The sequence below is a fragment of the Lemur catta genome, chromosome 4 (assembly GCF_020740605.2).
Source record: "Lemur catta isolate mLemCat1 chromosome 4, mLemCat1.pri, whole genome shotgun sequence".
Classification (NCBI taxonomy): domain Eukaryota; kingdom Metazoa; phylum Chordata; class Mammalia; order Primates; family Lemuridae; genus Lemur; species Lemur catta.
Genome location: NC_059131.1, coordinates 106,665,229 through 106,685,892, shown reverse-complemented (window position 1 = coordinate 106,685,892; position 20,664 = coordinate 106,665,229). Strand labels below are relative to the sequence as shown.

At 36.7% G+C, this 20,664-nt stretch overlaps 1 protein-coding gene across 3 annotated transcripts in view; it reads left to right on the top strand.

The window, feature by feature from the left end:
- RFC1 (replication factor C subunit 1) overlaps positions 1–20,664 on the top strand; it is a 68,725-nt gene that overhangs the window by 25,150 nt on the left and 22,911 nt on the right. For all 3 annotated transcript variants that reach the window (XM_045550539.1, XM_045550540.1, XM_045550541.1), the window contains exons 5-10: positions 8,732–8,964; positions 9,873–9,950; positions 12,177–12,254; positions 14,105–14,192; positions 15,063–15,346; positions 18,094–18,201. In XM_045550539.1, the coding sequence (XP_045406495.1) occupies positions 8,732–8,964; positions 9,873–9,950; positions 12,177–12,254; positions 14,105–14,192; positions 15,063–15,346; positions 18,094–18,201 (869 nt within the window). The remainder of the gene's footprint in view (positions 1–8,731; positions 8,965–9,872; positions 9,951–12,176; positions 12,255–14,104; positions 14,193–15,062; positions 15,347–18,093; positions 18,202–20,664) is intronic.

Below are 20,664 nucleotides of genomic sequence, written 5' to 3'. Positions count from 1 at the left end.
ATCCAGTAAGTTTTTGGATATCTATCATCCGCTTATTTTTTCATTTTTTCTGTTTGTACACACCATGGAATACTATCTCATTCACTTATTTTTTCATATCATCTGATTTTATATCTTCTACAAATTTGATAGACTTACCTTTGTATTTCTTCCTGAATCATTATTAAAATTGTTAGCATGAGAGGCAAATAAAGAAAAGTTTTTTCAGTATTTACATTGAGCCATTATCTGCACCCTGGATATGCCTTGTAATTTCTTATGAATAACTGTTCAGTTATTTATGAATCTTAGTAACCACTGTAATCTTGTATTTCTCTATCCTGCCATAAATCTGTTTCTCAACCAAGTGTGATTTTGCCGTTTCAGGGGACCTTTGGCAATATCTGGAGACATTTTTGGTTGTCACACCTGGGGGTTATGGCATCTGATTAGTAGAGGCGGGGGATGCTACGAAGCATCCCAGAGTGCATAGGAGAGTGTCCCACAACAAAGAGTTATGCGGCTTACAATGTCAGTAATGCAGAGAGTAGAAACACTGCCATAACTTGTCAGAAGAGAATTTTGTGGATATTTTGTTTAAGTCCAGATATCCCTTGTTTTTAATATTCATCTCATCTACTAGTCTAGTAACTCACAGTAAATGAAGTATTATGTCTTCCTGTATTCTCAGTGAATCCCCGTCCACTTCTGTTCAGTACTGTGTGCTGCCTTTGACCTGCTTGTGATATTATTGCATAGCATTGTCACTAAGCCTTTCCTCTTCTAGTGTTCTGTGGTTAAGGATCTGCTTTTCTCTTTTTGACAATTAGGATTCCGTTTCTTCTCTTTAGTCTTTAAGGATTTCTTCCCTTTTGTATGATGATTTAAAGGTCATTGATAGTGCCTTAGGAATTTTTTGTACAAATTCACATCTTTATAAGAGCTAGATGCTTTCTGATTTATTTATTTTTGCTAATTAACATTTTAGTCCTCTTTTTTAGTGTTGTATTATGAGACCTTAAAAAAATTAAGTGGCATATGGAGAGGGAGGAGAATTGAAAAAGGACACAGTGAATAATGAAGCACTAGAATGTTGAGGTTCTGGTGCATCTTTCAAAACAAACTGTTGTTTGTTCTGGTGACACGTACATTGCCATCAGGATCTTGTGAAACTATGAGGGACACAGGACTGTATTCCACAATGCCAAGGAAGTAGAATTAGGTTATGAAAATGTCATTACGTACTAATGAAATAATGTACAGGTGACTTATACTTGGTTTTAATACTGAGACCAGCATGGTTCCCTCCTCTCATATGTGGGGAAGAGGTATGTGAATGGAAGTGGGGGATTGCAATGCAGAATCATTCCTTTAACTCTTTGGCCAGTCACATTTCCTTCTGTTGCCTGTTTCATGCCTTAGAATTTTAAGAAGCTCTGGGGAATGTACCTGTGGCCAATTGTCCAAACCTTTCCCCCTGTTTTTCTTTGATATCCAGTAGACTCAGCACCTGTGCGGTGGATAACGTCACATTTCAAGCCAGTACTTTTTTGTCTTCTTTATCATTACTTAGGTACCTTACTAGACCCTGCAAATTATAAAATAATTTTATTTTAAAAATATAACTCCATTTGATTTTAAGAGGATTCTTTGGTAATGAATCATGAGATCTCTGGTTTCTTGATTAAAGATGAGCAGTCTCAGAAGCTTTATTGTATTATACTGATATGTATAGAATGTCTGATTCACCACATAAATGGGCAAAGAAGGTATATTTAGTTTTTCTTCCATCCACTTAGTTAACAAATATTTATTGAAGGCTTGGCACATACATGAACCTTTTTCTACCTCCAAAACAAAATGCTAGTTTAGTTTTTTTGACTAAGGAAACATTAAAAAGGAACTTTATGGAAAAAGGCTTTAAGCACCCAGATTCCCTTTTTAGTATTTTACTTTTTGTTAAATAATTTTTAATATCTGTAACTAGATTTCTTCATTAATTTGGTTTTTGTGTGTTCCAGACCAAAGGAAAGAAAATCACAGAATTAGAATTCAGGGATGTCCTTGGAAAGGCCAAACTCTTAACAGTATGAACTCCAGAATTAGATTTTTTTCCCCTTCTTGGCATGTAAATAGATTTTTTTTTTGTATATGGACCTGCACATTTTTTCTTTCTCTTTTGTTATCATTCTAAATATTAACAAATGAATGTTATCTAACTCAGAGTGGCAAAGCAATCTTTTCTCCCAGGCAATTCCTCTGCTGGGTGTTGGATAATGCTAGTTTACTTGGTTGTTGTCACCACATTTGAGGTTATATTGTCTATAAATAAAAATAAATGGTGTTTTTATAAGGAGACAGATATCCTGGAGGGAAATTCTAGGTGTTCAATTGCCCATGATTTTCAACTAGTTCTCCTAAATTTGACTTAGATGTATTTATCATTATTTTATTGTAAGTTTTTCTGGGAAGAAGAGAACACAGTTTGCCTTTGGCTTCTGATAAGGCAGAATCAAATTTAAGCTTATTAGAAAACAAGAACAAATGTTAAAAAAGAAAAACTACAGCTTTATTTGGAATGTTTCATCTCTGCACACTGTATAGGATTGTAAAATATCTGTTTTACATGACGATGGTCACAGCAACACCTGTTAAATGACTGTCTTTTGCAAGCAGCTAATTGCATTCTTGGCCTCTTTTGTCATCTTTCTCCGTAAAATTTTGGTGTAGCCTTTGAAATATTAAGGGCTAAAGGAGCTTTAAGATAACTAGTTCAGAAATCATAGTGTAGAGACAGTAGGATTGCTTTTCCTTAAAGTTTTTTGGTTTCATTGAGGCAAGATGACATAATGTTTTTAGATATGCCTGTGACTTATGGGGTACCATAGTTATTTATGGAATAAATGTGGAATCCTTTATATTTGTAAGAAATATCTTTATGCTTAGAATCATGAACTTACTTTTTTCACGTTATTCCCGTAACGCTGTAAGGAGTACAAAGAAGTGTACAAATCAGGGGACACTAAATAAATGTCGAAGCAAGGGAGCCAGTCCTTGAGGATTGTCCTCCTTTTTTCTCTTTTCATAACCATATTTCGCTAGAGCTCCTTCAACTTTCCAAGGGGCTTGGAAAGCTATTTATATTGTAGTTAACAGAGAAGAAGGGGCCTTGTGTGCAGTTTTTGCTTAACATAATGAAAATATATTTGAAATTTCATGTAGAACACTTCCATATTTTTTCCTTGGAGGTCCCTGTGTAATTACATTTTTACCCAGGCATTATGAAAATGTTTATAAAATTATGTCTGTGTTTAGGAATATTACATTTTTTTTTTGATCTATGGCTTGAAGACATTGTTACATTGAAATTCATGTATTCAGAGAAGGGCTCTATTACTCTCCACTATTGTAAAGAGATCACTGGTAGAGAAGGCTCATGAACAGAAGATTATTCTTACGTTAGGGCTAACATAAAAGAAGAAAGTGATACCTTTTGCTTTCTTGCCAGCTTAATTTTGTTATTTTCATAATTTTTTTGAGCTTTGAAATTTAGGCTTAGTTTTTAAAGGCTGGGTGAGTCCCTTGTATAGTTAGATCACAGTTAGATAAACCTTTTCTCAATTTCAGTGATTTCAGTTGCTTGTACTTTTGATGTTCCTTAATATTGGGATGAATATATTTGTATATAAATATTTGTCAACATTTCTCATTATCTCCAAGAGTTAGTATGTTAAAGGATATGAACTTCTTAAAGGTTTTGGTTATGTTCTGCCAAATTGCTTTCTAGAAAGTCATAGTAGTTTACACACTTGTAATTAGTGTTTTTATTAGTACAAACACATTACATTTTCACCAATATTGAATATAATAGTTAAAAAAATCTGTATGGCTACCTATAGAGTCACAGAATTATAGAAGGGAAAATCTTAGAGTTTATCTGCCTCAACACTTTGCAAAGGAGGACAGTGAAGCCTAGATAATTAATGAAAATAATAATAGCAAGTGGAAGTTAGGTTAGAATTTTAGTTTTCTGGCCTTCTTTTTCAGTGTTGTTTTCACCAGAGAGTACTGTTTTTTATCGTCATTATTATTATTAGTTTTGAGACAGGGTCTTGCTCTACTGCCCAGGCTGGAGTGTAGTGGTGTGATCATAGCTCCCTGTAACTTCGAACTCCCAGACTCAAGCGATCCTCCCACCTCAACCTCCCAAGTAGCTAATTTTTAAAAATTTTTTTTGTAAAGACAGGGAGTTGCTATGTTGCTGGGCTGGACGCCTACCTTATTATTTGTTGAATGTCTATAACATGGCTAGGTGCTATACTGGGCACTTAGCCTTTTAAAAAAAATTTAATCTTCCCAGTAACCTAAATGTTGAGTGGCTTGAAACTGTTTTACTATTTATAGAGGAGGACCTAAGGAAGAAATGAGGGCAGTCTTCAAATGCTGACTGTGGAAAAAGTGGCAAAACTTTTTGTCCCTTTTCAGAGGATGGATTAAGGAAAATGTTCTACAGGAAAGTGTTTTGGCTTAATATAAGAAAGAACTTTCCTAAATAGTACAATATTGCTACTCTCTAAAGAAAGAGGGGAGTCACATTGAGTTAATATTGATCCATTGATCATTTCTGGAAGTATTTAAGCCTAGTCAGTATTTTTCTTTTTTGGTTGGGAATGTGGAAAATGGGATCTGTTTACTGAATGAAGAGTTAGAACTAGTTGACTAAAGACGTACATTTTAATGTGCCTGGTATGTAGTTTAATACTCAATAATGATAACCATTATTAATAGTAATTAGATAAAAAAGCATGAAGTCTGAAGCTAGCTACAGAGTAAGCAGAGATGCTGATAAATGTCAACAGAAGTAGGCAAGGGAGGGGAGAGGAGGGAGAAACTAAAGCACTGTTTCTGAAAGCTAAGGGATCAGAGAGTTTTTAGAATGCGCTTAATTTGTTGTAAAATATTAGATGGAAGTTAAAAAGAGGTGTAATACATAAAAAGGTGTGAAGAAAACATGAAAATTACCCATATTTCCCTACTCTCACATAAAAATTGCTAATGTCTTTTCAGATTTTAGAATTGAATTTAAAGTTATGTATATATCTATAGGTAAATCATTAAACATGTCATCTGCTTTTGCCACTTAATAAGCATATGAATATCTTGAGAGCTTGTTTGGAGGTTCTACAGATACTCGTATACCCTTGACCAAAGAACGGTCCTCTATCGGGGAAGGTCGTCCTCTTCGACTGACCGAGCACGCAGCTTCGGGAGGGACGCACGTGCAGCGGTGAGGGAGGAAGGGGACACCGCCCAGCCAGCCAGATCAGCCGAATCAACCCTGGCGATCAGTAGGGTGACAGATGTCGCAGCCAGATCGCCCTCACATCCGATAAACATATGAATATCTTTATACCAGTAAATATGGGTATACATTATAATTTTCATTGCTGTATGCATTCCATTGCATGGTAGAACATATTCATAGATATTCAGGTTATCTGTTTTCCCATATTGTAAACAGTATTCACTTCTGTCTTTACTGCCATTATTACAGTTGAGGCTGTCTTTGCTTGCCTACATTGTATTAGTCTCTTAATTTTTTTCTTTACCTTTTCTTGCCCTACTATATTCTGTTCTCCATAGTAGTTGACCTCACCCACTCAGTTTTGGGATTTTCTGTCATACTGCCTGTAAGCATGATTAGGTGTAGTAGAAATGGAATGTTAGTATTTTTGGTATTTTTAAGGTGGGAGAAAAACTAGTAGAGCCCTATCATTTCACAGAAACAATTTAATTTTGTTCTTTCTCCATTAAGGAACTCCCTCCTGCCCAGAAGTACAGGTGTTGAACCTAAAGCAAATAAGCATTATAAAATTTGATGAGATAAGATTAGAAGTTTTGTATATACTGTGTATACTTTTAATTTTATACTTATTGGCTAATGAGATGTATTGGTTGTCTACACTTAGGATGTTTTAGTCTATTTGTTTTATCTTGATTTTTCTTGTCTTTCTTCCCTCCCTCCCTTCTTCCCTTCCTTTTTTCTTTTCTTTATTAAAGCCAGGATATAAGTAATGTTCTTCTTATTTTGATTTCTTTTAAGGATATTTTGCGTAGTTTTTTTTTACTTGCTAAGTAGAATAGTTTGTTGTTGTATGTGACTGGTTTGGTTATGCTACAGCTTACGTGAGTGTAGGGGTTTAAAATAGACCAGCTGTCAATTACAGAAAATTGTTAGAGTTTCTATATGATAATAATTCATTGTTATTACTTTAGAGAAAAGGAAAGGACTTTCAGATTACATTCTCAGTGGTTACTGGGACTATTGGGTGATTCATGTGGCTATTTTAAATGGAATGGTGATGATGTTGCCTAGCCTTTGCAAAGCCATGTGAACCAGACACCTTTTTCCACATCCGGTGATGAGGCAGAGAAGAAACTGGTAGTCTGGTAGGGAGAACGGATGAGTGACTGAACTTAGTCTACTGACTCTTGTTAACTTACAGTTGAACTGAAATCTGTTAAGTGTGTCAAGCCATGGATGTGCTTTAGAAAGAGTTACGGATGAATTTTTTTGTTTGTGTGTTTGTTTGAGACAGAGTCTCACTCTGTTGCCGGGGCTAGAGTGCCATGGCGTCAGCCTAGCTCACAGCAACCTCAAACTCCTGGGCTCAAGTGATCGTCCTGCCTCAGCCTCCCGAGTAGCTGGGACTACAGGCATGCGCCATCATGCCCAGCTAATTTTTTGTATATATTTGTAGCTGTCCAGCTAATTTCCTTCTATTTTTAGTAGAGATGGGGTCTTGCTCTTGTTCAGGCAGGTCTCGAACTTCTGACCTCGAGCAATCCTCCCGCCTCGGCCTCTCAGAGTGCTAGGATTACAGGTGTGAGCTACTGCGCCCGGCCACAGATAAATTTTTAATTTAAGCTTTAATGTAGATTGATTATAGTTGAAGAGAAGTGAAACAAGTATGCTTTAATTAAAATCTTTTGGTTGCAGGTACAAAGAAATCCTAGCTTAGTGTAAGCAAAATGGGGAATTTATTAGGAGGCTGCTGACCTATCTCATTGAATGTAGGAATAAGGCTTTAGCACCTTTAATTATACACATTAATTCAGCAAACTGATCAAGGATGAAGTTGGCCCCACCTTGTCCAGGTGTCTACTCCTGGTCCAGTTGGTTGTGGCCAACAGCATGGCACCATCTAATACATATATCTGTGGTTATTGGAGGCCCTTGGAGGAGGGTGGGGTGAGCTGTAAATTATTACAGAAAACAAGCTTGTGGTAAACAATACTGGTACCCTCAGAGTTATCTACTACACTCTTGCTTTAAATAGTGGGTTACTTTTTACATTTAGTAATTAAAAACCTGCAAGAGTCATGTGTTGTAAAGTTTATAGTTTCATTTTAATATAAATATAATAATTAGAAAGTAAGGCTAAATCCTTTTGGTTTTTACATATCCTTAGGTACTTTCATGTTTGAGATGGCAGCCACCTAGGGATAGCACAGTGCCTGGGACATACGGCCCTTAACAAATGTTCATAGTTAAACGAGGGAGTATTTGAGAGGAAGTAAAACCCACTCATAGGAGGCTTTCACACCACATTTATAAAGTGAATCTTCCACCTCCACAGTGACCTAGTCTTCATGGTTGCCTTTAGATTTTTTTAATTGAATTTTTTTTGTTAGTAGGCCAAATTGAAAAGTTTTATTCTCTTGTGAGTCACTGAACCAAACAAAAGCAAATTTATTGAGGGCCTTTTGAGGTACATTTATGGAGCTCTTAGTTATCTAAGCGTAGTAGACTTTTAAAACCATATGCTTTATGGAAATTTTTTAGAAAGATAAAATGTTACAAAACAAAGAGTTTGAAGTCTTGAATGTTGTTGGATAGTCCACCTTCAGTATTTAGGTAGAATCTGACAACTTAGCCCTTCTGTAGATCACCCTAGCCCAAGCCTTCAGCATGTCCCCTGGAACTACAGTAGCTTCCTAGTGGTCTCCCTTTGTTCACTTTTACCCCTCTGCAGTGTGTTCTGCAAAGGACGGGACTTAAGTTGGGTCACTCAGTACTCTGCTCAAATTCTCCAGTGGATTCCTATTCTATAATAAAACCTAAAATTCTTTCTATACCTTAGAAAGTCCTGCAGGATTTGGCCGCTACCGCTTTCACCTGCACACTTCCAGCATACCCCCTTCATTGTGCTGTGGTCACGTTGAACTCCAAGCATGCTCACGTTAAGGCTTTTGCACTTGTAGTTTTCATTGTCCTAGTATTCTTGCCTGATGTGTCTTCATTTCGGGGCTCTGTTCAAATGTTGCTTATCAAAGAGGTTTTCCCTGACTACCTTATCTTAAAGAGCATCTTTTATTACTCTTTAATTCTTTCACCCTGTTTCAGTTCTTCATAGCACATTTAACTTGAGAATATACATTTATTTGTATACCTGTTTCCTCTTCTAGACTTCCAGTTCCATGAGAACAGGGATTTTGTATTTTTTATTCATTGCTATATTTTCAGTGCTCAGTAAATATTTACGTGCTCTGGATAGTAACTGGGGGAGATGATGTATTGGCCTGGCACTGGTAAATGTGGGGATGACTGTTGAATTCAGGAGGTAGGAGGAAAAAAATTATTAGCATCTCAAAGCTCTTGTGTACTTTTTATAAAGCTGGTAGAAGTGTTTTCTTCATATAATTGAATTGGTGTTTTATAAAAAAAATACTTGGTTATGTTCCATTTAAGATGAAGAAGATGACTTTATGTGTAAGAAGGCAGCCTCTAAATCAAAAGAGAATGGAGGATCTACAAATAGTTATCTTGGAGCATCAAACATGAAAAAGAATGAAGAAAACACTAAGACTAAGAATAAGCCTTTATCACCAATAAAACTTACACCCACGTCAGTGCTTGATTATTTTGGAACTAGAAGCGTCCAAAGATCAGATAAGAAGATGGTGGCAAGCAAAAGAAAAGAGGTGAGCAGGAATGCAAGCAAAAATGTTCAGGATTTATATCCATTCACTGATATTAATAAAGGGAGAAATTAGCATGTTATAAATGGGTCAGTGTGTTTTATTAATAAAAATTTTCCTGTGATTATGGATAAAATGTATTGTCCTCATTTTAGAGGATGAGGAAGTTAGAACATTACACATGTAATTTTTTGTACTTGAAAGTGGGAAAAGATTACTTAAACCATACGAAAAATATTTAAACCATTAAGAAAAAATTGTAATTCTCAGAAGTTAAATCAGATTCTCAGAAGGGAAACTTATTTTTACTATTGACCTCAACCCGACAAAATCAGACAACAAATTTGTTCCCAAATGAGATCATGAATACATCCTTTATAAATAGAGCATGCGTATGCTATACTTTTGGCCTTCTCTACTTTGGACGATATTGGATTCATCTTTTTTGGCCATTTAAGAAACAGACACACATAGATTATAGTGAGAGTCGTCTCCTGAGTTAAATAAAGCCTACCAAATAGTGTGTTTGTTGATTTCATCAGTGCCTCCATGGGACAATGTAATCATTCTCACATATTGGTTTGCCGATGTTCTGGACTACTTGGCAAGCCAAGACATTAATCTACAGGATTGTTATTTTTTTTTTTTTTTGGGTGGGGAGTACTTCTCTTCAACATAGCAATTGAACTAAATGAGAACTATCTGTCTATAGGATATTTATTCACTAGGAAATTGGATGGGTCAGGAAGTAGCTCACAAACTTGACTTTCTGGCTGGTGTGCATTGCTTCTATTACTGATACACTTATGTCTCTTTGGTGTATTTAATAAGCTACAGTCATTAAGAAGCACCTTACCTTATTTTTAACTTAAGGTTTATCGTGATCTCTCTTGATTTTCTTTGAAATACAGCCTCCACAAAATACAGATGATTCCGGATTCAATGATGAAGCCATTGCCAAGCAGTTGCAACTTGATGAAGATGCAGAGGTATCAGCATTTCATTTAGATGTTATTAATCACTTGATATTGTGACTTGCTGTTTAGTCTAACCAGGCAAATAATCAGGATTGTTCTAGTCTAATTTTGAATTGAGGCTCATTGGAAGTTATGTGTAAAATAAGTTAAAATCTGATATATAAACATCTAAATTTCTATAAAAGACAAATATTGAGACTAGGGGATAATTATTTACTTTAGGATTTACTTTTAGAGTTCGTTAAATGAGAGGCTCCTTTAGTATATTTAAAATTATTTAATTTGCTCCTATCTTTTTTCTTTTCATTGTGAGCAGTGTCACCCATTGCTGTGGCTTTCGTTACTCTGTATATGCTGACGACCCCTGAATCTTTTTCCAGTTCAGAGCTCTTTCTTGAGCTGTACACCCATGTATTCATTCAGCAAGTGTATATTGAGCTCTTAGTGCATAGCGCTGCTGTAGGTGTTAGAGATACTGCAGTTAGAAAAAAACAAAGAAAATGTCAAGTAATTATAAATGCTCTGAAGAAAAGTAAAGGTATAGTTTTGGGGTGATAAGTGGAGTTATGAATGTTTTATTTTAAAGGAGGAGTTAGGAGGGTCCCTCTGAGGATGCGGCATTGGGCACAAATGCAGTGATACAGTGAGGCATGGTGCTGGCTACATGGAGGAAGACTTCCTCTAAGCAGAGGGAACAGCAAGTGCAGGCATCCTAAGGTAGAAGTGGGCTTTATGGGTTCAGGAGACTGGTATGGCGAGAGAATAGTGATTGAGAAGGAGAGTGCTATGAGATGATTTCAGAGAAATAGCCAACAGCAAATCCTGTAGGTCATGATAAGGTCTTTTTTTTTTTTCCCCTGGAGATGGAGTCTTGTTCTGTTGCAGCGGCGCCATCTTAGCTCACAGCAACCCCAAACTTGGCTCAAGCAATCCTCCTGTCTCAGCCTCCTGAGTAGCTGGTACTACAGGCGTGTGCCACCATACTCAGCTAATTTTTCTATTTGTAGTAGAGATGGGGTCCTGCTCTTGCTCAGGCTAGTCTTGAACTCCTGACCTCAAGCGATCCTCCCACCTCAGCCTCTCAAAGTGCTAGGATTATAGGCGTGAGCCGCTATGCTTGGCCCTATTCTGTCTTATATTTGTCACAATTATGTAAAATACAAACAGGTATCCACATGACTCAAGGTAGTGCAAGAGGCCTAGGTCAAACTAGGAAATAATTTTTAGAAACCTGACTTCTCCTTACCTGTCTCAAATATCGGAGAGTTATCCAATCCTTTCCAAACTGGATGTGGTACTTTGTATCACAATCATGTTTTTCTGTTTTTATCACATTGTTTCAGAATCTTGTTTGGGTAATTTATTAATCTGATGAAGGACTTTTAGGGAGTAATGACTGAAGATGTCTTTCCGAATTATCCCTCTAAGAGTTTTTCTCCTCACTTTTAACAAACTTTGGATGTTGAGGTCCTTTCCTTTGTTTGAATAATGTAGGGTGATGTTTGTTCCATATTACATTAGGCCATTTTACCAGGGGGCATAAAACCAGTTAGTTTATAATGAGGAATATGTTCTACTGCTACATGTTCTCTTCTGGAAGAGCTCCATTTTACTGAAAGTGAAAATATTTGGAAATAACAGTGATATAACTACAGTTTCTGTGTACAGTGCCTGTTTGGAAAATTTCTGACATGATGACTTAAATTTTCAAAAGTCAGAACAGATTCATTTGAATTAGTATTTGAAAATAGGAGCTTGATGGTAAAAAGTGACTTTACATTTGTATATAGCTTATTGTGTGCAAAGAAAATACTACATAATTTTCTTAATTTCTTAGATTCACTTTTTTGTGTTCTTCAGACAGATGGTTATGTTTTTCTGTTGAGATTCCTTTCAAAGGTCTTTCTAGAGTTTAAAATAAATAGAAATAAGAGATCTGTAAGTGTTGCATTAGGACCACTAAGAGAAAACTATAGACTTGAAATTTTATAAGTAGGACATGTGACTTTTAAAACATGCTCAATTTATCTATCATGCCTGCAGAACTAGAACTGTATGTTCTGAAATCTGATTTGGCTTAGTGAAACAGACCTGTGATACTTGACTGTTAAGTAAAATGTCATAGTTATTCTCTGGAAAATATTTTTTCCACTTTTTCTAAATATACAAATCAAGCATTTAGGAACTTTCATTTTCAAAAAGAACAGAAACAACTCACTGTTTGACACTTTTTTACAGCTGGAGAGGCAACTACATGAAGATGAAGAGTTTGCCAGAACATTAGCCATGTTAGATGAAGAACCCAAGACTAAAAAGGTGGCATTGTATCGGGCTGCTTGCACTCTGAGTATACAGTACAGAGCAGTGTTCCTTTCCATACTTGTGCATTGTAGGCTCTCATGAATACCTCTTCCAGCAAAAGCTAAGTTATTTTAATAAAAAGTTTTTGGGAAAGCTCATTGAGAAACTTATTCTTTGTAAAACAAAGTTGACAGAGTCAGAGGAAACCAGAACCTTTCTTCACAAAACACTGAATTATACATTTTCCTTACTCTTTATCACAAGGGTTCTTATGTACTTGTTCAGACACTGATACTTACAAAAATTCCTCTGGAACACAAGTTTAATAACATTAATATTGATTACTGTCTTTACAGGAAGCACAATTTTGCTATTTTTAATTAGCTAACTTTAAGATCTATATTATATCAGGACAGTCTCAAGTAATAATGAATGTGTTTTTGGGAATCTGTAAAAGTACCATGAATTTTTTTTAAACACTCGATTTCTGATTAATTAGCATTATTTCTAATAAGTCACATTCTGGCCAGGCGCGGTGGCTCACGCCTGTAATCCTAACACCCTGGGAGGCCGAGGTGGGTGGATCGCTCAAGGTCAGGAGTTCGAGACCAGCCTGAGCAAGAGCGAGACCCCGTCTCTACTAAAAATAGAAAGAAATTATCTGGCCAACTAAAAATACATAGAAAAAATTAGCCGGGCATGGTGGTGCATGCCTGTAGTCCCAGCTACTTGGGAGGCTGAGGCAGAAGGATCGCTTGAGCCCAGGAGTTTGAGGTTGCTGTGAGCTGGGCTGACGCCACGGCACTCACTGTAGCCCGGGCAATAAAGCGAGACTCTGTTTAAAAAAAAAAAAAGTCACATTCTGTTAATATAATTGTCAGTATAAACATCTGACTATTTTATTTTATTTTTTAGAGATAGGGTCTTGCTCTCGAGTGCAGTGGCTCAATCATAGCTCACTGTAACCTGGAACTCCTGGGCTCAAGCAATCCGCCTGCCTCAGCTTCCCAATTCGCTAGGATTACAGGCACATGCCACCACACCCTGCTAATTTTTTAAATTTTTTTTTTTTTTGTGGAGATGGGGGTCTTGCTATGTTGCCCAGGCTAGTCTTGAACTCCGGGCTTCAAGTGTTTCTCTCACCTCTGCCTCCCAGAGTTCTGGGATTACAGGTGTGAGCCACCATGCCCAGCAATATCTGACTATTTTAGAAGATTTTACTTTCTTTTAAAGCAAGGAGTTGTAAACTTAGATACTATCAGGAGCCAAGACTAAGCAGGCAGGTATAAGACAGTAGAAAGAGGAAGGGACTTTGTCATTTAAAAACACTCACTCCTTTTAAAGAAACTCAAATTATAGTTATTTTAAAAATATACATACCCCAATTTGTGATCTTTTCAGACAGTGGAATTTTGAGGGAACAGTGGAGAGAATGGATATTTTTTTTCTCTTTTAAAAAAGTGCTCTCTTATTTTCCTTTTGAGCTTTAGTTTGTTTTCATTTTAGTAGTTTTAATTTAGAGTTTGGTTTTTAACTGTATAATACTAACAATTTGAAAGTTGAGATGAAACAAGCAGAAATAAGGCTCTGCTTCCAGATTCACAGTTTGGGATGAACTGGGATAATTTTTTATAGATGTGTTTTTATGCCCTTTCATTTGTTTCTTCACCTGTAAAATGAAGTAATAAAACATGCTTCATTTACTGTGGAAATTTTGTGGATGGATGAATGACAGTTTATTGTAGTGTCTTGCTAGTTTGGAAGGTGATCCTTAAAATTAAAACTTTAATTGATTTTAACAACAGATTTTGTGGAAATAATTTTTCTTTTATTTGTCACATTTGACACTTTTAAAATTTGTTTAGGCTCGAACAGACACAGAAGAGGGAGAAACGTTTTCATCTGTCCAAGGCAATTTAAGTAAAGCAGAAAAACATAAATTTCCTCATAAAGGTAATACTATCAGAAAACAGTAAGATGGAACACTTGTCTTTATAGAATAAAATTCATAAGAACCTTGTTTAAACATTCTGTTTAATAATTGTATTGTTAGGTAACATTATTTCATAGGACTATTAGAGCATGTTCTACTTACGTATTTTGAGAGCTGTTTCGATCCTAGCTAGTGCGGAATGCCCATCTCCTCTAAGAGTGTTGTGAGAAATGTACTAACAGCTCTTGGCTTCTTATTAATTTCCAAGTCTAGTGTACCGTGTCGACTTCAACATATGAAAACAAAGAACTAGATGTTTTGAGCTTTTCATGTTTTGGATAGTTTTCATAGAGTTGATTCATAGTTGGCCAGATCATCTGGAACTCTTCTACTGACTGACTGTAGGTTTTATTCTTTAGTGGTCCTGATATCAAACCACCTGCTAGTATAGATGGTTTTAATCCTGTAAGTAAATCTGTGTATAAGTTTACTATAAACAGATGGGCTTGACGCCTCAGGATAGTCTTTAGGCTATATTTCAAACACAGAATTTTCATGTGACATATTCTAGTTAGTAACTTCTCTCTGTGTAAATTTCAGAGCACATCTCTGGAATGAAGTCCATATCTATAGATATAGTTTACAATATATTTAAAAATATAGATCTCTTAATTTGAACTGGTTATACCAATATGAGTAGTATAGAGATATTTAATTTTTAAAAATAAATGTGCTATATAAACTGAAGAATTAAAATATTGATTTTTGAAATCATCATATGATATTCTGTGTTACTAGGACTGGTCAGTTGAAAGATGAAAAAAAAAAAAGTTGATATATAGGATGTCATTGTCCAAAAGCAGCAATCATGATCTTCTCTTTCTTTCTAGTAAGAGCAGAACGATTTTCAGATGAAAGAAAAAGCTACAGTCCTAAGAAGCAAACTAAATGTGAAAGTTTAAAAGAATCTCAGCAACATTCCAAACCATCAGCTCACAAAATAGGAGAATCCTCTTCTCCAAAAGCCAGTTCTAAGCTGGCACTTATGAAAAAAAAAGAGAGCTCTTATAAAGAAACAGAGCCTGCAACCTCAAAAAGAAAAGAAAATGCCATTGAATTGAAAGGAGAGACAAAAACTCCAAAGAAGACCAAAAGTTCTCCAGCTAAAAAAGAGGTAGGAGCTTTCTAAGAAGTACAGTAGTCCTTCTTATCTCTGGTTTTGCCTTCCAAGGTTTCAGTTACTGATGGTCAGTCATGGTCTGAAAATATTAATTGGAAAATTCCAGAAATAATAAGGTTTAAATTGTGCACCATTCTGAGTAACATCATGAAATGTCTCACTGCCCAGGATGTGAATCATCCGTTTGTCCAGTATATCCATGTTGTATATGCTACCCATTAAGTCGCTTAATAGCTGGCTCGGTGATCAGATAGAAAAAACATTGTATGTGTAAGTGTATATAGAGTTCATTCAGTACCACCTGTGGTTTTAGGCATCTACTGGGGTCTTGGAATGTATCCTCTGTGGATAAGGGGGGACTACTGTATATATTTTGGGGCTGTGTGTTGATCTGAGTTTGTTTTCAAGTTTTAGTTCCAACTCCATAAGTCATTAGAGTACTTCTAAGATATCATTTTAAATTTAGAACCTGTTGCAGAATATAGATTTATAATATAGCTAAATTAGCCAATATTTATTATAACCGTGTATCAGATATTGTGCTAATACTTTACATATGATATCTCATGTAATCTTTACAACAACCTTGTGAGATATTTATTTATTATTCAACTTTTAAAGATGATGAAAGAATTTAACTATTCCAAGATCACCCAGCCAGTGAGTGGCAGGGCCAGCCTTGAACTCAGGTCCTCTGAAGACAAAAATATTAATAGTAGTATAACACTGTCAGTCCAAGCACTGACTCCGGAGCAACTTTCAAATCATAGCCCTGCCACCGAGGAGGTGTGTGATCTTGGTCTGATTATTTCCCCTCTCTGCTTTGGTTTCCTTATTTGTAAAATAGGGATAATAATAGTACCAGTGAGTTAATATGTAAAACTACTTAGAACAGTGCCTGGGACCTAATAAGTGCTATGTAAGTTTTAGCTATTATTATTAAAATTACTGTTATTTGGATTTGTTCTGAATTTATACCTTTTTGCTCTTGTATAACAGTGTTGACATACTGAAATCATTTTCACAGGTAAAAAAATGGTGAAATAATTAACGCTTTTCAAAAGTTTTCTTTTTTTCAAATATATTTGAGAAACCAGTGGCCTCTCTGAATCTCCAATTTGGAATCACTTGAGATTCATAATGAGAAACCACTATTCCTTCATGCCTCTTAGGCACTTAGAATTAAAAGTAGAATATCGTCTATTTTAACTGATCATCACCATTATTTTTTAGTGCAGAACAGTGAAATGGTGATGATTTCAAAATGCTTTTGTTTGTGGGTACTGCTCATAAATACGCTTAAAGGAACAATTAACTTTTTGGTCTCAGATTTTTCCTCACTAAATGCCTATCTGGTAGATGAATGTTTTTCTTCAGGCACACTAAACATATTCAGTTTACAGAGGCTATATTTATGAAAAAAGAGGAAATCTTTAAATGATACTGTTACTCTTCACTGTATTTTTAAAAGTTGGAACAGAAATAACTTAGAACTTTTACGTAAGCAGTTTTGGGAGCATCAGAGTCAATTTTTAATAATTCATTTGGTCTCAGTCAAATAATTCAGACTTCATAAATGGGTATGCTTCAAAGTTATTTTATAAGTTTACAATTCGGATTTTTTTTTTCATAGAACTAATGTTATAAATGAATCATTTCCCCGTGTTAGTATATGCATTAAACTCTCTGGTGAAGCCTGTTAAAATTACGGTTTCCCAGGACATGTGGGTGTGGGCAGCTGTATTTTAATCAGCTCCTCATATGATATTATAAGGCACACCAACGTTTGAGAACCATTGTTAAAAAGTAGGGTTGGATCCTAGGACCAGTCCTTAATGGCTTATTTAACTCATAACCAAACCAGCTTAATTATTCTATTGGTTAAATTATTTTATAGAGAAGTATTTTGCCTATTATTGAAGGGATTTGTGGTTGCTTACAAGTTAAAAATAATGTAAAACAGGAAGTAAAAAAATAAGAGAGACCATCTTGTAATTATTCTTAAATCAGAATTATCTAGAATGTTTTTTCACTTAAATATACTTGTTCTGGCCGTATCCCTTATCTCTGAATCAGAAATTTGGATGTGGGTCCAGGGATATATAATTTGAAAATTTTTCCCATGATTTTCTGACAAATACCCATGGTAAAATTCCCTGGAGAAACAGAATGGGAGAGATTAAACATAGAAGGGAGAGTGGTGGCATATTGAATGTGGCTGCTCTTTGGAGCTCCTTCTCTGAGCTGGCTGTTTTTTACATGAAGCCTTTGATTCTCCGACTGGAGTGTTTATATCCCTAGTGATATAGGGCAGTGTTTTAGAGGTATGCAAGGCCATTGGATTAACTTATAGGATATGTTTTTGGGTGATCAAATTTACTTAGGGAAAGTTTATTTTTCTGTTAAAATAAACTTGGATATATCATGGAGTAGAATTTAAAAATTACGTGAATCTCTCAAAACATTCTTTCCATTTCTTTGCTTGGAGCTGACATCTTGGCTTATACCCCTAACCTGCCCTAAGGTATGTGCCTTTAGAGAGAATAGAGAGTTTTGACAAGGACTGATGCAGGGATGTTTGTAAGTCAGGTATCTGTAAGTTGAGAAGTACCTGTATAGCTAAAACTGTTAGTTTTAGAACCAAACACAGAAGTGACTTAATGTTTATTTCTAGATATGTATTTTTAATTTTACATGAATTTTGCATGACTTTGTTCAATTTTATTCCTTTCTCCCCAAAGTCTGTAAGTCCTGAAGATTCTGAAAAGAAACGCAGTAATTATCAAGCTTATCGAAGCTACTTAAATCGAGAAGGTCCCAAAGCTCTGGGCTCCAAAGAAATACCCAAGGTAAGAATACTGAGAGGGCATGCTATTCTGTAAGGGGCTGCCTTGTGTGGGTTCACGTATGTATTCACTGTGCTCACAGCAGCAGAGAGTTAATAATTAAGAATTAATAACATCATGAGAGACTTTCAACTGGGGGAAAAATGAACAGAAAAAACGTGTGACCATTTTCATGAATTAGGGATGTTCATTCACATTATGAATCCCTGTTTCATACTCAGAGAAATTTTCCTTTAAATAACGAGTAGCCCTAGAAGGGCTAGGCTTTGAGAATACAGCAGTGACAAGACTAATGCTTTTTGCCTGCATGGGACTTACAGTCTAAGGAAAGAGACATTAAATAAATTATTATTTAATTATAATCGTAATATGTGCCGTGAAGGAAAAATCTAGGATGCCTTTAGAGAGTATAGCAGAGGAAAGTGACCCTGGATGTGACGTGTAGAATAAGTGATATTTAAATGGAGGCTTGAAGAATGAAAGGAGTTCGCCTGGTGTGCAGGGTAGGGTTGTGCTGGCGTGATGGTCTGGGCCGAGGCACCGGACTGTGTGACGGCCCTGAGTGAGACGGGCTCTTGCATGGTGTGTTTGAGCAACAACAAGAAAAGCAGTGTAGTTGGAGCACAGCGACCAAGGGATGAGAGTGGTGAAAGAGGTTAATGGGGCCACATCTTGCAGGGCATAATGTTTAGGACTTTGAGAACGAATTTTAGGACCTAAGAGAATGAATGTTTAGGACGTAAGAGAATGAAGTTTAAGTGGGGGAATAACATGACCAGATTTGCATTTGTGAAAGATCTCCCTGGCTGCTGAGCGTAGGGTGCAGTGGGTGCGGGGAGGAGAACACACACAGACAGAGATCAGTGGCAGGAACTTGTCTGGAGGAGCAGTGAAAGTGCTGAAAAGTGAAGTGGTTTCAGTGGAAGAGGTAATATCTTGTAGGGCTTTGTGATAACTGAAAGTGGGAAGTGAGAAAGAATGAGTATCAGGGATGATCTCCTGGTTGTTGGCATGAGCCAGCCAGGCTGAGGCCATTGGTGGCAGAGTGGGTCTGAGAAGATGGTGACAAGTTTGCTGTTGGCCATACTGTGCTCTTTTTTTTTTGAGACAGAGTCTCACTCTGTTGCCCGGGCTAGAGTGCCGTGGCGTCAGCCTCGCTCACAGCAACCTCAGACTCCTGGGTTCAAGGGATCCTCCTGCCTCAGCCTCCCGAGTAGCTGGGACTACAGGCATGTGCCACCATGCCCGGCTAATTTTTTCTATCTATTTTTAGTTGTCCAGATAATTTCTTTCTATTTTTTTTTTTTTTTTTAGTAGAGACAGGGTGTCGCTCTTGCTCAGGCTGGTCTAGAACTCCTGAGCTCAAACTCCCCTGCCTTGGCCTCCCAGACTGCTAGGATTATAGGCGTGAGCCACCGCGCCTGCCCATACTGTGCTCTTGTATGTATTTTCATGTAAGTGAGATGTCCACATGGAGATGCTGAGTGGACAAGTAGATAATGTGGGCTTGGAGCCCAGAACAGAGGTCCAGACTGGATGTAAAAGTTTGGGCATTGTTGGTATATAGATAATATTTGAAGGGATTAATAGCATTTGGCAAACCAGTACAGAATGAGAAGAGAAGAGAGTGTTGGCCCCTGCTTGTTTGTGAAGTAGAGGTGGATGAAAACCAAAAGGAGACTGAGAAGCAGCAGCTACAATGTAGGAGAGAAGTCTGATAGAGTTGTTATCACAGAAGCAAAGGAAAGGGAGAATATTTTTGAAATGATTGGTTAGGTCTGTCATGCTGTTAAGATTCCAGGTAAGGGGAGACAGAAAATTGCTCATTGTATTTATTTTTAATTTAAATTTAATTTAATTAATTAATTTTTTTTTTTTTTTTTTTGAGACAGAGTCCTGCTCTGTTGCCCCTGGCTGGGTGCAGTGACATGATCAGAGCTCCCTGCAGTCTTGAACTCTTCAGCTCAAGTGATATTTCTTCCCCAGCCTCCTGAGTAGCTAGGAGTACAGACGTGCACTACCATGCCCAGCTCACTTTTTTTTTTTTAGAGACTGGGTCTTGCTATGTTGTCCAGGCTGGTCTTGAACTCCTGGCCTCAAGTGATCCTCCTACCTTGGCTTCCCAAAGCCCTGGGATTACAGGCATGAGCTGCTGTGCCCCCCAGCCTCCATTGCATTTAGTAACATGAATAATGCTCCTTAGTGACTTTAGCAAGAACAGTTTAAATAGAGTGGTGGAGGCAGAGCCTGATGGAAGTGGGTTGAAGAGTGAGTGTGAATAGACAAAATGGAGACAGCAGAAGTAGGTAATATTTTTGATAAGTTTAGGTGTGAAGGGGACAAGAGAGAAGACTTCTAACTAAAAATGGAAGGTGGGATTTGGGGGCAAAATGTGAGTATTTTAATGGTAGAAGATACTTAAAGTATGCCTTTTCCTGATGGGATAGATCCTACCAGGAAGCGAGA